General features: G+C 45.6%; 1 protein-coding gene across 1 annotated transcript in view; it reads right to left on the reverse strand.

Moving 5' to 3' along the window:
• Positions 1-18,532, reverse strand: part of nlgn1 (neuroligin 1) — a 374,131-nt gene that overhangs the window by 243,745 nt on the left and 111,854 nt on the right. Inside the window, exons 2-3 of the mRNA XM_068743587.1 lie at positions 14,903-14,962; positions 5,582-5,734 (exon numbers count right to left, since the gene is read on the reverse strand). Coding sequence (XP_068599688.1) covers positions 5,582-5,734; positions 14,903-14,962 — 213 coding nt within the window. The remainder of the gene's footprint in view (positions 1-5,581; positions 5,735-14,902; positions 14,963-18,532) is intronic.

Raw genomic sequence — 18,532 nt, forward strand, 5'->3', positions numbered from 1 at the left:
ATCCAGGAGCAAACAGCGGCGCCGCATGTTAACCAGCAGGGAAAGCGTTTCCCTCAACGCCATCCGGCCCGCAGCAATGGAAACTCACATCAGACGGTCCTGCTGCAGCCTCAAAAAGCAAGTCGAAACTATGGATTAGCTTAGTTTGCTTGTTTTTTGACCATTTTCATGCACTTCTAAAAATATAACACGGGGATGGAGTAGATAGAGACTCCAAACAGGAAGAGAAGACGTCGGCACAGCGAATCAACTGACCAGGTGGTCAAAATGTGTCTGTTTGTTAATAAGTAAAGAGAAATGGACAAAACTCAAAGTGGTTTCAAACCAATTCGGGCAGAAAATGAATCAATACATTTTCATCTAGAAAAACAACTCAGTCTCCCTATATCGTGATTTACACCAAAGATAATGTTCTTTTATTCATTATCTATAGTTTTAGATTCCCCTAATAACCATGAAAACTGGATTCACATTGATATGTGAACTGATAGAATCAACTCAAGTCCGATTGATCAACGTACTGACGTACCCCGGTGAGCGTATTGTGTCACTTCCTGTTTGCTTGTTTCACGAATTGTTTGTGTTCTCTCTGCCACTGTACAATCATTCACTTTTTCTGCTCTTTTCCCACGTAACTTTAATCACTGCTTGTCATATTCATTGGTAGCGGATGAGCTCCACCAATTTTCACAACTGTTTTGGGCAGTCTTCCTTTGGTTTAATAAGCTAACTATCGAATAGCTTTTAGCACCGCTTGCTAGCTAGCGATGGCTTCTCCCTCTGCCTCTCCTCTGTCCTGCTCACTGTGTCAAATGTTTAGCTTCTCCTCTGCTTCCTTTACTGACAGCAAAACGTGTAAGAGGTGTAGTTTATTTGCTATGTTGCTATGTTATCGAGCCTTAACATTACTGAGGAGTCGTGTGGTACCTTTAGCCCCTCCCACATAGATCATCTTTAGGTGGTGCTGGGGACTTGATGCGCACAACGCTTGACTCCATTGCCCCCTTAAGCATTAAAAAACTAAAACCAAAAAGGAAAGCTCCGTGGTCAGGCACCTACTAACCCGAAAAGATGCAGAAAAGGTTTTCCATGCTTTTGTAACTTCCAGACTGGAATTCAGAAATTCATTACTGTCCGGCTGCCCCCAAAGGTCTATTAAACATCTTCACACATCTCAATCAGTCCTGTAACCATTAGCTCTTAACATTTAGAAATGTACTGTACTGCGCTGTGTTTTTATTGTAACCTATTGTTCTTTCTTATGTCTTGTTGTGTCTTTCTTTTACCTGCCTAGGGACTGCAGATGTAAATTAGCATTTTTGCTAAAATCGGCATATTTACGTCTATTAGATGCGTCTGTATAGATGTTCATTAATGTGCACTGTCCCTATCAAATAAATTAATAAATGAATAAATAGATAATCCAGAATGCAGCAGCTCGTGTTCTGACAGGAACCAGACTGAGAGAACACATTTCCCCTGTTCTAGCGTCTCTGCTTCCTGTTAGAGAAAGAATTGAATATAAAATCCTTCTACTCACTTTTAAAGCCCTCAAGCAGGGGTCAGGAACCTATGGTTCAGGAGCCAGATGTGGCTCTTTTGATGGCTGCATCTGGCTCACAGACAAATCTTGAATTATAAAAAGAATTGTTTTACACTCCTTTGCGAAAGAGCAAACCGGCGACGGTCACCGGCGACTCGAAAGCCGGTTTGTGTGAGGCAGCGATCAGAGGAAGTTTTGCTCACTGGGAAAGGGGACAAACGGCAATTGATAGCGAGTCGATCTGCGTTCAAAAACAGTGTCAAACCAGCCATTTCAGTGGGAAAGTGGCAAACATACATGTCGTTGCGTCTATCTATCAATCGCAAGTTGAGGCAGAGACACTGTTCAAGTGGGTTGCTGTATTTCGCTGTCGAAAATAGCGGTCGATGTGCAAAAGGGTCCGTCCAACGGCCGGTTGTGAGATCAGGAAGTAAACTTCCCTCGTTTTAGTCGCGTTGTCGGCTCGCTAACTTTCGAAACCCTTTTGAGAAGATGGCTGAAGGAAAAAAAGATGAGGAGAATCGTACTTTTCACTTTGTAGTCACAAAGAGATCAGCAAAACCAAGCAGCAGCATTAATGGTAAGAAATACTCATCACTGGTTAGAAACAGCATAACAATGTTATTAAAAAGAATTCAGAGACTTATTGTTCTTTAAAAGTGTTATTACATAAAAAGCACACATTTACTTGTATTTACTTTTAAACATATTTTAGGGCTCTCACGGAATTACATTTAAAAATATGTGGTGTTCATGGCTCTCTCAGCCAAAAAGGTTCCTGACCCCTGCCTTACGGAGTTGATTATGCCATATTGCCCCACTAGAACCCTGCCAACCCTTACCAAACATTTCAAAGTGATCCAGAACCCAGGTTCTCTTCTGTATAATCACCAAAAGGTTATCAACTACTGGTAAGATTCCCAACATTTCCTGAATATTTCATCCAGATCCCTCTCGAGCTTTGCTCCGAGGAGGTAAAATACACACATCAAGCCAACATTCTACTAAGTTTGAAACTGAAAGCAGCAAATGTGTGGAATATTTGGCTAATTTCTATGATTCATCACAATAAAGTTATTTTCACTCCATCTATATACAATAGTTCAAATTCGTGTTCCGCCAACACACTGACATGACCTCCTGCCTCCTTGTGACCCAAGTAGAGACTGGTAAATTAAGGAGTACCTGCTTAAAGTCAAATACACTGGCAGATTTCAGAGGTTCCCCATGCGTTTACTTACTGCTGTCGCTCTATGGCAACCGTGATTGCTCCTGCTGGATGGAAAACATTTCCGTGCTTAAGTCCTGATTTGCTCCCTTAATTCTAGAGTGTTTCACTAAATTATATGGGAGAAAATGAAAGGCTATGCATCAGTAATCAGCATGATTAGCACAAACCAATGAAAACAAGCCTTCTGAAAGGGGCCAGGCACTAAATAAATCAGGTCACCTGCAGAGGACATTAATATTGTGTTTATGTTTCCGACACCTCGGTGAATACACACAGACATCCCGCATGCCATCTGAATGCATGGAGGATAGTGCCCCATATATTTATTTTGCTTTAGTTTAATAAGGCCGGGAGAAAAAGTCCAGCAACCAAAACAAGGAAATGAAATGGGTTCCTTCCACCCAACCGAATGACAGCATGATCTCATTTAGTACGGAGGCAGTGCACATTTGTTCCTGTCATGTGTTGTAATATCTCAATGCCCTCTGGGTCCAGCAGCGACACCGAAGCATAGGCGAAATAAATTAGGGATTAGACTGATGAAAAGCGATAAGACAGGAAAGGAAGAAAATGGAGGTGAGAAAATATTCCCATTATAGATGAAGCGATATGTGTAGACGGCTACTAGCCTGGGTCACACGGCGTAAAGGTACGCAATAACACAGTACATGAATAGCACTATACATATATATATATATATACATAGATACGTCCGGAGACCCCGACGCTAAACGAGTTCATCGTTAAAGAACAACTTGGCTGACACTTTGTGTGGTGAACTATGTTTCATACTTGCATACGTGTCGGCCATTTATACTGTACGCATGTACGTACTCACAACTCCGCTGCCACTGCATCCTCGTCGTCCTAACAACGATCTCTTGTCGCTAAACACATCTTTTTACATTTCAGAAACTCATCGTTGAACGAGTAGCTTGTTAGGTGAGGACCATCTGGACGACTTTTATTAAGCACTGAATGATGATCGGACACATCGTGGTTAACAACCTGCAGCAACATTATCCTATGTTCACGCTAGAATGGACAGAATGACCTTTGATCTTCTTCATAACAGTCCATGTTATCAAATCATGACCAAAATCCAGCGTTTGGATGCAAACAAACTGGAATTAAAAAAACAGAGAGCAATGTCCAATGACATGAAAGGAAAATATCTTGAAGAATTACAATCATAAACATCAGCAGTAGCAAGAGACTCACCGAGAGTGGTGTGAATGAGCCAGGACAGGAAGACAGACAGGACAGCAAGAGATTGTCTCACCAAAGAGACACCCTGAGACCAGCAGAAACTCTGAAACTTTAAGTTTAAAAACCAAGCAAATAGAATCACCCAAGGAAGGAAGGAAAGAAGGAAGGAAGGAAAGCGAGAGTGAGAATTAACGACTAAAAGAAAGAAAGAAAGCACGAGATCAGCAACATCCTTAGCGAGCATCCTTAGCTTGTGCTAAGCTAAAGTGCACGTCGACGTGTGTCACCCACAACAGCAACATCCAGAGCAGCAGCATCCTTAGCGAGTATCCTTAGCTTGTGCTAAGCTAAAGTGCACGTTGACGTGTGTCACCCACAACAGCAACATCCAGAGCAGCAACATCCTTAGCGAGCATCCTTAGCTTGTGCTAAGCTAAAGGGCACGTCGACGTGCGTCACCCACAACAGCAACATCCAGAGCAGCAACATCCTTAGCGAGCATCCTTAGCTTGTGCTAAGCTAAAGTGCACGTCGACGTGCGTCACCCAGAACAGCAACATCCAGAGCAGCAACATCCTTAGCGAGCATCCTTAGCTTGTGCTAAGCTAAAGGGCACGTCGACGTGCGTCACCCACAACAGCAACATCCAGAGCAGCAACATCCTTAGCGAGCATCCTTAGCTTGTGCTAAGCTAAAGTGCACGTCGACGTGCGTCACCCAGAACAGCAACATCCAGAGCAGCAACATCCTTAGCGAGCATCCTTAGCTTGTGCTAAGCTAAAGGGCACGTCGACGTGCATCACCCAGAACAGCAACATCCAGAGCAGCAACATCCTTAGCGAGCATCCTTAGCTTGTGCTAAGCTAAAGGGCACGTCAACGTATGTCACCCACAACAGCAACATCCAGAGCAGCAACATCCTTAGCGAGCATCCTTAGCTTGTGCTAAGCTAAAGGGCACATCAACGTGCATCATCCAGAGCAGCAACATCCTGAGTGAGCATCCTTAGCTTGTGCTAAGCTAAAGGGTACGTCAACGTATGTCACCCACAACAGCAACATCCAGAGCAGCAACATCCAGAGCAGCAACATCCTTAGCGAGCATCCTTCGCTTGTGCTAAGCTAAAGGGCACATCGACGTGCGTCACCCAGAACAGCAACATCCAGAGCAGCAACATACTTAGCGAGCATCCTTAGCTTGTGCTAAGCTAAAGGGCACGTCAACGTGCGTCACCCACAACAGCAACATCCAGAGCAGCAACATACTTAGCGAGCATCCTTAGCTTGTGCTAAGCTAAAGTGCACGTCAACGTGCGTCACCCAGAACAGCAACATCCTTAGCGAGCATCCTTAGCTTGTGCTAAGCTAAAGGGCACGTCGACGTGCGTCACCCAGAGCAGCAACATCCAGAGCAGCAACATCCTTAGCGAGCATCCTTAGCTTGTGCTAAGCTAAAGGGCACGTCGACGTGCGTCACCCAGAGCAGCAACATCCTTAGCGAGCATCCTTAGCTTGTGCTAAGCTAAAGGGCACGTCGACGTGCGTCACCCAGAGCAGCAACATCCAGAGCAGCAACATCCAGAGCAGCAACATCCTTACCTAGGACGCCCAGCCGGTAGTTGACAGTCATCACAATCACATTCCCGTAGCTGGCCAGGATGCTCCCGTCAAACATATTCCCAGTTCCTTCCATGTAGGAGCCCCCATGAATGAAAACCATCACCGGCTTGGGGCTTCCACTCTCCCTAATATCTGGAGGAGGATGGGAGGAGGAGGAGGAGGAGGTGGAGAGGGCAAAAGGAGTGATTAGATGACAGATTGAAGGAGACAGCAGGAGATGCAGTTTCAACCCTTCAGCTGGCTCTTTAATTCCACCCTTTTCCTGGGTAATCTGCTTAACACAGAGACCTTGTTCATTTGTGGTGTCAAACCATCCATTTTTCAACGTGAAGGCCGTGACATTTTTGTGGTTATTGGAAAATATAATTTTATTTATTTATTATCTTATTTTAAATTCATCGGTGTTAACACAAGAGGATATTTAGTGGGGTTTTAATTTTCCTGCAGCTAATGGACTGTCAACACCCTGGAATGGAATGTCAAACTGTCACGACATTGAGTTAAACACTTGGGATTAATGTAATTATGTTTTAGGTTTGACAGTTTTTTGAAAAAGCTGCTTGATTAAAATGTTGAAATAAATTCAGGATAGCACATCGGAGTTGTTTGGCCTTCAGGACGTGTTCCTGGAGTCGCTGAATAGAATGTGGGCTGCGCAGGAACCACCGAGCTCAAAACTGATTTGGGCACTTTACTTTCAAATGATTTCAATCCTTTTGTCAATCTGGAGAAAAAGATGTCGGTTCTGTTGATTTGTAGAGTAAATGATGACATATCAAAAGCGGTGTTTCTAACAAAGGAGCACATCTTTATATATGCAGTCACACCTGTTCTTATTGGAGTGTGTAAATCAAAGAACCAGATTACATTACACAACATCTGTCTGATCAGATTGGGATTGCAAAGCTTTAGCCTCCTCTCTTCCGTCTCGTTCCTTGGAGATGAGCCTTTTCATCTCGCTGCATGAAGTTCTCCATCTCTTCATGCAGCAGAAACATTGTTTAACACTGATGGGTTTGTTTTTGTTTTTGGCTACAGAAAAGAATGAACAGATGTTTGATTGTTCAATTGGAGGGATGGTGATGTGAGTGAAGTCGCTTTCACACCAGCGCTGTTCGGCCCGCTTTAAACGGGCCGGAGTTTGTTTCCTCGGATGCTCCGCTCTGTTTGGGCGGTTGTGAAAGCTCATCCGAACTCTGGTCCGCCTGAAAGCGTGGCTCTCGGTTCACTTGCAAGGGAACCCTGGTTCTGTTCGTATGTGGTGTGAAAGCTCACCGGACCAAACACAGGACCAGCTGTACGAAACAAGTGAAGAATGCAACAATGTTGCGAATTTCAGCTCCCCAATCGGGCCGAGTCCGAACCGAGTCGGCCTGGTCCGTGAAAACAACTCGCATCTATGGTCCTCACAGCGGAGGACAAAATAATGAGGACGTTGCACCTCCCTTAAAGGAGCAGTCCATTACTAATTGTTGTTGACTTTCTTACTTTAGGCCACAAATTTCTGATCACATTTATCAATGCTATGTAATATTACTGATCTAATTGAAACCAGTCCCCATCTTCTCAAGCTGATAAATAAATACACCAACATCGTTTTCTATAAAGGTTCCAACTCGACTGGAATAACAATAAATGGCCACGAGGAAAAAACGTTCTTTGTATTCATTTCTAAAGTACGAGAGATAATAAAGTTGTCCGTCCTTGTGTATTGCTGAAATGTCAGTGTCGCCTAACTGATAACAAAATGCATTTTATATGAGAAACTTAACCATGAAAGAATTATTATTTACATGTTTCTGTATTTTAGTCCCAGCAACGGCAATAAAATGTTCACATGCTTAAATCAAATTTAACTAGGAAAGCAATGTTAACTAAAAGTGTGTGTGTGCGTGCATGTGTGCGTGTGCGCGGGTCTTTTGGCTCTCAGCAGTGCTCATTACAACATTTCTTTCTTTCTTTCTTTCTCTGCATCGCTTTGTTCCTCGATGTTCTCTCCTCTGTCACAGCAGGCAGCGACTCTGGAAGGTATCCAGAACTGTCAGACAATGAAGGTCAAGGGATTATGGTGCACTGTGCGTGCGTGTGTGTGTGTGTGTGTGTGTGTGTGTGTGTGTGCGCTCACACATCGTGTGCGGATATTTGGAGGGCCTGACAAATGGCAGAGGAAAGACAAAAGGTTCTAATGATAATGATGTAAAATAGTGCTTTGTGTTTGTCTTTGGAGTGACTGTAACAGTGCTGATGATGATGATGATGATGAAGCAGACAGACATCGTGTCCGTGCTGATAATGGTGCTAATCACATTTCTTCTTGTGTTATGACAACGCAGCACATTCCTGTTTGTGCCGTTGGTGCTGATGAAAATGTATTTTCATTCTAAGTTTCAGTGGATAAACAAACCATTTTTGGTCACTAAGAAATGAAGTATATCTTTTCTTTGTGTCGTGATTCATTAACTCATTGCATTCCGAGATGCTGAAGTCAGGCATCCAGCTGGACGGGGGCAGCTGCCTGTTCTCGTTCAGCGATGGTCAGCAGGAACGAGGGGAGATTACCAAAGTTGAATCTTTGGATGGGCTGATCTGAGATTACCAGGATCTACTGACGTACACGTTGGCGTTGTATTTTGAGGTTTCGAGTTGATGCGATCGAGCTCAGAATGATTTCCTGCCATTCTTTATTGGCTGCAATGCAAGATATCAAGCCAAATATTCTTAGTCCATATAACATTTAATCTTTTCATTCAATCGGTTTTCAATGAAGGAGTTTGGAAAAAGCAAAGCTAGGATTTAATCAAAATTTGGGAGGCGCTCAGATGAGACACACCCCCTGTCGTGATTGGACCATCCAAGCTTTCTTGGGAGGGGTGGGACTATCATGCCAACATGGTTGAGATCGTCTATCCCTCCATGTGGATCAAAGAGATTCGGGTGCTTCAGATTTCTTTGAGCAAACCCTGAGAGACGCCCCACAGCTGTTCCTCTCCTCCTGCCACATACCGGACCTACAGAAATCTGCTGCAGACATGAGAAGCAAAGGAGGGGGGTTGTTTTTATCAGCCTTCTGAGCAGGAAGCGAAGCCAAAGGGACTCCCAGCAAAAAGCTACAGAAGCTAAATGAGGCACAGCAACCCAAACCCTCGTCACCGTGGCGATGCAGCTCGTTAGCGTATACGCTATCCACGCAGGAAGGATGATATGAGTATACCTGCATGATATGTAGCAGAATGTGTACCCACCAGCTGAAGTATCTGCATCTATCCCCAGATTAAAGCTGAACATGGATGAGGCTTATGATGAATGTGGGGCTGACGAGAAGTGTAATTAATATGTTTTAATTTAAAACTAATTTATCCATCCATCGTCTTCCGCTTATCCGGGGCCGGGTCGCGGGGGCAGCAGCCTAAGCAGGGAAGCCCAGACTTCCCTCTCCCCGGCCACTTCCTCTAGCTCCTCCGGGGGGATCCCGAGGCGTTCCCAGGTCAGCCGAGAGACATAGTCTCTCCAGCGTGTCCTGGGTTTTCCCCGTGGTCTCCTACCGGTGGGACGTGCCCTGAACACCTCACCAGGGAGGCATCCTGAATAGATGCACCTCATCTGGCTCCTCTCAACGCGGAGGAGCAGCGGCTCTACTCCGAGCTCCTCCCGGATGACTGAGCTTCTCACCCTATCTCTAAGGGAGAGCCCAGCCACCCTACGGAGGAAGCTCATTTCAGCCGCTTGTACCCGCGACCTTGTTCTTTCGGTCACTACCCAAAGCTCCGTGACCCATAGGTGAGGGTAGGAACGAAGATTGACTGGTAAATCGAGAGCTTCGCCTTTCGGCTCAGCTCTCTCTTCACCATAACGAATCTGTGCAGAGTCCGCATCACTGCAGACGCTGCACCGATCCGTCTGTCGATCTCTCGCTCCATTCTTCCCTCACTCGTGAACAAGACCCCGAGGTACTTGAACTCCTGCACTTGGGGCAGGATCTCCTCCCCGACCTGGAGGGTGCACTCCACCCTTTTCCGGCTGAGAATCATGGCCTCGGATTTGGAGGTGCTGATTCTCATCCCGGCCGCTTCACATGCGGCTGATGAACCGATCCAGTGAGAGCTGGAGGGCACGGCCTGATGAGGCCAACAGAATCACGTCGTCTGCAAAAAGCAGCGATCCAATCCTGAGGTCACCAAACCGAACCCCCTCAACGCCCTGGCTGCACCTAGAAACTCTGTCCATAAAAGTTACGAACAGAATCGGTGACAAAGGGCAGCCCTGACGGAGTCCAACCCGCACTGGAAACAGGTCCGACTTACTGCCAGCAATGCGGACCAAGCTCTGGCACCGGTCATATAGGGAGTGGACACCCCGTATCAGGGGGTCCGACACCCCATACTCCCGGAGCACCCCCCACAGGACTCCCCGAGGGACACGGTCGAATGCCTTCTCCAAATCCACAAAACACATGTGGACTGGTTGGGCAAACTCCCATGCACCCTCAAGGACCCTGCCGAGGGTGTAGAGCTGGTCCACAGTTCCACGGCCAGGAGGAAAACCACATTGCTCCTCCTGAATCCGAGGTTTGACTATCCGGCGGACCCTCCTCTCCAGTACCCCTCAATAGACCTTACCGGGGAGGCTGAGGAGTGTGATCCCTCTATAGTCGGAACACACCCTCCGGTCCCACTTCTTCCACCACCCCGGTCTGCCAATCCAGAGGCACTGCCCCCGATGTCCATGCGATGTTGCAGAGTCGTGTCAACCATGACAGCCCTACAACATCCAGAGCCTTATGAGACTCTGGGCGGATCTCATCCACCCCTGGGGCCTTGCCACCGAGGAGCTTTTTAACTCCATCGGCAACCTCGGCCCCAGAGATAGAGGAGCTCACCCCCGAGTCCCCAGGCCCTGCTTCCTCACTGGAAGGCATGTCAGTGGGATTGAGGAGGTCTTCGAAGTAGTCCCTCCACCGATCTACGAAGTCTCGAGTCGAGGTCAGCAGCGCACCATCCCCACCATACACACTGTATGTGGCTCAGTTGATAGTCCAGTGATCAGAAGGTCGGTGGTTCGAATCCCAGCTCTGACTGTCTGCATGTCAAAGTGTCCTTGAACCCCAAATTGCTCCCAGTGGGTCTGGCAGCACCTTGCATGGCAGCAGTCGCCCAGTGCAGTGTGAATGTGTGTGAATGGGTGAATGTGAGGCCTAATGTAAAGCGCTTTGAGCACCGCGATGCGGTGGAGAAGCACTATATGAGTGCAGTCCATTTTTTTTTTTTTACCATATACAGTGTTGACCGTGCACTGCTTCCCCCTCCTGAGATGCCGGATGGTGGTCCAGAACCTCTTCGAAGCCGTCCGGAAGTCGTTTTCCATGGCCTCACCGAACTCCTCCCATGCCCGGGTTTTTGCCCCAGCAACCGCGGTAGCTGCGCCCCGCTTGGTCTGTCGGTACCTGTCAGCTGCCTCCGGAGTCCCACAGGCCAAAAAGGCCTGATAGGACTCCTTCTTCAGCTTGACGGCATCCCTCACCACCGGTGTCCACCAAGAGGTTCTGGGATTGCCACCACGACAGGCACCGACCACTTTACGGCCACAGCACCAATCAGCCGCCTCAACAATGGAGGCACGAAACATGGTCCACTCAGACTCAATGTCCCCTGCCTCCCCCGGTACATGGTTGAAGCTCTCCCGGAGGTGGGAGTTAAAACTCCTTCTGACAGGAGATTCTGCCAGATGTTCCCAACAGACCCTCACAATACGTTTGGGCCTGCCAGGTCTGTCCGGCATCCTCCCCCACCATCGGAGTTGACTCACCACCAGGTGATGATCGGTTGACAGCTCCGCCCCTCTCTTCACCCGAGTGTCCAAGACATGCGGCCGCAAGTCCGGTGAGACGACTACAAAGTCGATCATCGAACTGCGGCCTAGGGTGTCCTGGTGCCAAGTGCACATATGGACACCCTTATGCTTGAACATGGTGTTTGTTATGGACAATCTGTGACGAGCACAGAAGTCCAATAACAAAACACCACTCGGGTTCCGATCAGGGGGGCCATTCCTTCCAATCACACCCCTCCAGGTCTCACTGTCATTGCCAACATGGGCGTTGAAGTCCCCCAACAGAACGAGGGAATCCCCAGAAGAAGCACTCTCCAGTACCCCCTCCAAGGACTCCAAAAAGGGTGGATACTCTGAACTGCTGTTCGGACCATAGGCACAAACAACAGTCAGGATCCGTCCCCCCACCCGAAGGCGGAGGGAAGCTACCCTCTCGTTTATTGGAGTAAACTCCAACATACAGGCACTGAGCCGGGGGGCAATAAGTATTGCCACCCCTGCCCGGCGCCTCTCACCAGTGGCAACTCCAGAGTGGAAGAGAGTCCAACCCCTCTCAAGAAGAGTGGTTCCGGAGTCCTTGCTGTGTGTCGAGGTGAGGCCAACTATATCCAGTCAGAACTTCTCAACCTCGCAGACCAGCTCAGGCTCCTTCCCCGCCAGAGAGGTGACATTCCACGTCCCTAGAGCTAGTTTCTGGAGCCGAGGGTCGGACCGCCAAGGTCCGACCCTTGATTTAATTTATTTTTAATTTCATAGAAATAAAACATATAGAACTTTATTCAAAAATTAGATTCAGCATGATGGCATGCTGGATGTTGCAGCACGCCTTCAGTCTGAGATCAGATTTAAGTAACAGTTGAGTCCTTTCCTGCAGTGCTCTCGAGTTGTTGTTACACAGGCAGCAAAGTATACCCATGTGCCATGCACATTACTACTTCTACTACTACTACTACTGTACTTACTTCTTGTCCCGTGAGGTGTATCGTCCTCCCCAACACCAGCCACTCTCATATCCTCCCTCACTACGTCCATGTATCTTCTCCTCGGTTGACCTCTAGCCGACCTCTAGCCCTGTTCCCTAGCAGTTCCATCCTCAGCATCCTTCTATACCGATGTGCCATGAACACTCAGTCATATATCTAGGATTAATAACTCAGTTATTACTATGTAATGCTTCATATAAGGTTCAAGGGGCCCCGTGGGAGTGTTTTAGATGCCATAGTTCCTGACACATACTGTACACTTGAGTGTGACTGTACAAAAAAGAAAAATAGCAGAGCTTCCAACAAATCCTCAGTGCTCAGGGACTTTTCTGTTTACATCTCTATTCCCATCACAAAAGGATTACTAACAGTAGCTTTACTGACAACTGTATAATCCAAGCTTTGTGTGAGGATGTAAGGATGCGTCCTCGTTGGATGCGCCTGGACAAGGTGGCACGCAGTGGAGGGTAAGAGCCTCAAAGACGGCTGCAGGGTAGGGCCCAGGCTCATTAGAGATGGCACGAATCAGGTAAGCAAGCATGTGTGTGTGTGTGTGTGTGTGTGTGTGTGTGTGCGCACACGTTCCCAAGCATATTTTTCTCTATATTAAATGGATTAGCTGTCAGCCCCACATTCTTTATCAAGATAATGCTTGGAGCCTGCTGGGATTTCATTGAATAGATTTGTGTGACTCTCTATAATCTTACTGGAGTGTGTGTGTGTGTGTGTGTGTGTGTGTGTGTGTGTGTGGGAGAGAGAACTCTCACAGAAACCGGTGATGGCATAGATCAAAGGGATGGGGATGGTTGTGAGTTTTATTTGGATGTAATTGCTGTTTACTCCGTCACATTATACAGTAGAGGTGCCTTATTAGGACTTCCTGCTTGTCATTAAAGCTACACTGCAGCAGCCTTCAGGGGATACGACTATCTCTGGCTTTTATCAAGGACATTTTATTCCTAATATGACTTTTCAGAAGGCTGCTTGTTTGTGGCAACCAAGCAAAGGGTCATCATTTTGTATGGCTTCGCAGCGCGTCTTGCACTTGAAGAGGAATACTTGCAATCAGTCCTCTAACTGTTCCTGGGCATCAGGATCAGTGAGTGAAACACACTCAGGATCAATGTCCCAGAATCCTCAAACGTATAGAAACAGCATTTTACCCACATTTTAAGAGATGCCTCAGTGATGTCGTGTGATTTTCTCCAAACATTTAGGGAATTTGACTGAAACAGGCCAAAGATACTGTAATATGAGGTAACTAACATCTGTCCTGTATGCACATGTGTAATTAGGCGGTGAAGGCATCCCTCGTCGTGTGGAGATCCTGGTAGGTAATCTATTACTCAAGCAACCTTATTCACACTATAGGGTTTTTATTATTCATTAACCTTTTTTCAAATCATTCTTCTAGATTGGATGTAGTGTGGAAAATGAAATGCATGTGTGTGTGACTAAAACGTCACACTATGTAGCTACTGCACATGCCTATTAGCATATTAGCATACAGAGCATAAATGTACCTGTTCCTAGCATAATCACAGCAACAGTGGAAATGTGACTCAAGTCATGAGATTCATGTATTTTAAATGCTGTCAGACTTCTGTTAGAACCGGATCAGTGCATTGGCAGAGTCCACCTGAGGAGGCGTCAGTGATAAAGTGCTGCTTGCTTTGCTCAACTAAGAGGCCCGACGATCATTTCTACCTGAGACACTTGAAATCAGCTCCGCCCAAATGATGGTGCAATTTATTGTTTGCAGGCCAACTCACATTTTATTGAGCAACTCATTTGGCAGTTTCTGTTGTGAATCTGTGGCAGACGGTTGACCGGAGAGTTAGCTGCATGTGTGTGCAGTCAATTAGCACAGGCTTTACCCTGCAGGAGATGAAACCATGTCAGGAGCGCTAACAGCCCACGTCCGTGTCGATGTGACGCTCAGAGAGGCGCTTGCATCGCTGCACTGTGTAATTCATTCCTTTATTTAGATTTCCATACAGCCTACGAGTTCAAATTTTGGAAAAGACATTGATTTGATTCCACAAATGTGAACAGGGATATCTTTTTTACAGATAGGTGCAAGCCAGTTAGCCAGTTTTTAAACCTTTGACCATGATTTCAGTTGAAAGAAATAAGAGAAAACATGCAAACAAGAGCTAGCTGGGGGGTTAATAGTTGCTTTCATTCTATTGGTGGGATGCAACATAGAAAAGGAAAGAAAAGAGAACGCAAATCCAAGCAAAGAATCGGTTACACTATTAATACCAAAGAATGGTGGGAGGCATGAAAACTTTAGACATCAAGCTGAAAGGGACAAAACACATCCAGCCGAAAAAGAGTTTACGAGTGAAGAGCAAAAAGAAAATGTCCATCACTTTCAAAAAAGGACAAGAAATGTAAGAAAATCAAGGAAGATAAAAAATTGAAAGAGGAAAGGTAAGTCTGGATTCCCTTGTCATGCAAATCAGATTGGCATTGGGGGAAAAAATACCTTCATCGTCCGTGCGGTCACTATCACCTAAATCATCAGTGTGTTTCTTTGTAAGGGGACCTATAGGACCAAGAAGGAGAAGATGAAGGCAAACAGGGTGATCAAGAACACACACAGCTTTCAAAAGACGCTCTCAAAAGACAAGAAAGTATGTCAATAACTCACGTTTCTATCGGCCCGTGTTTTAAAAGAAAAATATTCACACTGGTAAAGACACTTCACATGTTCACAGTAGAAATTCACTGTATATGAGATCATGTAAGAAAGTTAAGGATCAAGAAAAGATGGACTTTAAAAAAAAGAAGCAAAAAATATTAGTTGAAAATGAAGAATTTACTGAGGATGAACCTCTTTGGATCAAAAGACTTAAACCTCTTTGGAACAGTTTCTACAGCAGCACCGGGCATGCGGGGGTTAACATCAGGAAGTGATCATTGCTGTAAAAGAAGCAACAGTTATGAGCGTAAAGCGACACACTCCCCCTGTTGCCTGTCAAGCAGGCTAAATTAGTCATGTGTTCATTCCAAAGTCAGTGTGAGCGTGTGAATTACACTGATGGCAGCGTTCGCTTGCTTATTGGCATTGTACTGTATCAAAATAGAAATACAGCAACAGTGTATCGGATACTCATTACCATCCGAGGTGTGAACACACAGCAACTCAAACCCTGAGCCAGCCGTGACGACGTTTGTGTGAGTCGAGCCTCTGAAGCGCTGGAGGCCGATGGGTTTAAAACACAAACACGCGTGTTCAGGTTTGGGTTCGCTGCATTTTCCAAGAGGCGGAACTGTGTCCTCACTCATACGTGTGTTTCCTTCTTCGGCCGAGACGGGAGCATTTAAGGATCCAGTCGAACAGGGGAAGTGGTCTGCTTTGTGTAAGAAACATTTCATTTCATGGCATTTTAATAAAACTTCCCCGTGCACACAGAGTATGTACATGCTCATGCTCTTTAAAGTAAAGTAACAAACATCTACGAAAGATACACACAGCTATACACACAGATATACAAACAGATACACACAGATACACACAGATATACACACAGATACACACAGATACACACAGATGCTACAAAAAACATCCAAAAACATGCAGTATTGAAGAAAACGTTTCGGGCATAGAAGAAATAAATCATCGATAGTGCTTTCTCAAAAACACACGCGCACGCACACACACACACGCACACACGCACAAAGCTTTGATGTCCATAGCCAGAATTTCAGTTAGCCTGTAAATGATAACTTCGATCCAACTAGCATCACTCATTCTCCCCACAAAGCTCAATACAAACCTGCTTCATTTCCACACGGCTGTTTCAAACAGCAGGAAGTTTCACCGTGCCTCGCGCTGATTGGCTGTCGTCTCTCACCACGACTATCCATGGCTTTCATGAGGAAGCGTTCTACACACAGTCTGAGATGACTCGGGCTCCTGATCAGATACAAGAAGCCGAGCCGTCGCGGCTTTATGACACGTCTGTGTCCTTTGGCCATTCAGTTTGCTAGAAGCCTCTGTGCTGAAGATAAACCGTAAATAAAATAATGCACTTATTTTTATCACACTGCCATCAACACCTCTTAAGTCTCACGTTAGGAAGTTCATTATGGATCGCTCTGGTACGGATGGCAAAGTTCCAGCTGACACCTCAGAGATTTATAAGCTGATGATAGAAACGATTAAACCCAATCAGAGACTTGCGTCCGGACTGGAAATGTGCTAATCTGATGCTATTGTCCTGTACTTTGACGTTTCCAAACTCAATCATGTTTATCTTAAATCAGTTTCCACTGGTTTTACTCTGTCCATTTAGTCCATGTCCTGAAAAATATGTCCATTTGACCCTTAAGACAAACAAATCTACCTTCGGGTACAAATAAAGTAACCTTAAGAGAGTCCGCCAGCTTCCCGATCCTCTCGGTTCCCGGTACGATAACCACTCACTCCTCGATAGTGGCTGCCAATGGTTTCAGCCATGTTTTACATGTTTTACATGTTTTACATGCTGCCAAAAGAATAGCCAGTAACGTTTTATCCTCTCTGTTCCAATGGAATGCCCCCAAGATACGAAGCCTCGCTCGCCTTAAAGAGGTATATTTACATATATTTATATATTCGCAGAGATCTTTCCAAGACGACGTGATTAGTGGACATTGCCAAGAATTATGAGAATGATTTGCATCCTTTGCACCACAACGTCTCCAACAGGCAGCTCCTCTACCTTGGTGTCATTTCTGAGCAGGATTAATAAAGAATCTCACAATAGCAGAATTCACGCCGCGTGTTAGCGCTGGTAGCTATCCAGTGTAACCCGCAGAATCTCTCGCCCACCTCCTTTTGACAACTCAGTGTTATCTTGTTTGGATAGTATGCCATTATAGAGTTTGGAACTCATTTTGGAACCTGATTCTGATGTAGGAATCCTACGGGGGCTGTCTCCAAACCCTCCCTAATGTTATCGGTAAAGTCATTCCTGACCTGCAAGTGTCTGTAAAAATCATCTTTGCCCAAACAATAATTCCTTTGTAGGATCTCAAAGTGCTAAAAAATCCTCTTGTGGACAAATGAGTAGTAAGGTCATCAGACCTCTTGAGATCCATCTCATGAATTTCCCATCATTTTTATTCGGTGTAAAATCTGCATCTTATGCACACCATCTCAAAATTTTAGTCAAATTGTCTAATCTGTTTTTTGCTATCTAACTATCTAAACTAATCACTAAACTAAAATCTGAATTCCTTCCAAGAATGCAAAATAGTTTGCTGCTTGGGATCGGTATGCACAGATAGTTGTTCTTGTAGTTTCTTATCTGTAATTAAAGCTATTAGTGGTATTCCTTTGACTGACACGCTTTCTATGTCTTTAACTCCTGCTTCAGAGGATGGGGCACAGAGACACATGAATGTCTCAGTTCAATTCAATAAAATGTTATTTCTATAACACCAGAACACAGCGGAAAGTCACCTCAAGGCACTTTACAGGAGTAGCAGGGAAACAGAGCCCAACTTGACCCACAAGAGCAAGACTTCCTTTAACAGGCAGAAACCTTGGACAGAACCTAGGCTCATGGTGGACGGCCATCTGTCTGACCGGCTGGGTTGAGAGAGAGAGAGAGAGAGAGAGGTAGGAGGATAGTCAAAAACAAGGAGATGAATAGGGAAGTGAGAGACAGAGCAAGAGCAGACATGTAACATGAAACCAATGCATTATTATTATTATTATTATTATTATTATGTATTCTAGCCTCCCCTGCAAAATATACTGAAATAATATTCTATTCCACTCAACAAACTGTTTCATTTTTAGGTTTCTGTGTCTAAGTTTCTTTTCTCTGGAGGAAGATATTTCCCGTCTAATAACCACCTTTAACACAGCCCCACATCCTCTAAATTCCCGGCTTGTTGGTTGGTTTGACGTCAGTCTCCAAAGTGTGGACCTTGTCTTGCTGTTCAGGCGCAGTGCAATAAAACTCGGGTTAAGTTCACAAATGGTGCATGGGCAAATGTCACAATTATCTATTCTATGCCCCCCCCCCCGTTGTGGACACGCAGACGCCCACACACATCTCGACCAATCACGTTAGACTTTAACAGAAAGATCCCAATCGGCTCCCAATGACGGGAACCGGCT

The sequence above is a fragment of the Brachionichthys hirsutus genome, chromosome 9 (assembly GCF_040956055.1).
Source record: "Brachionichthys hirsutus isolate HB-005 chromosome 9, CSIRO-AGI_Bhir_v1, whole genome shotgun sequence".
NCBI lineage: Eukaryota > Metazoa > Chordata > Actinopteri > Lophiiformes > Brachionichthyidae > Brachionichthys > Brachionichthys hirsutus.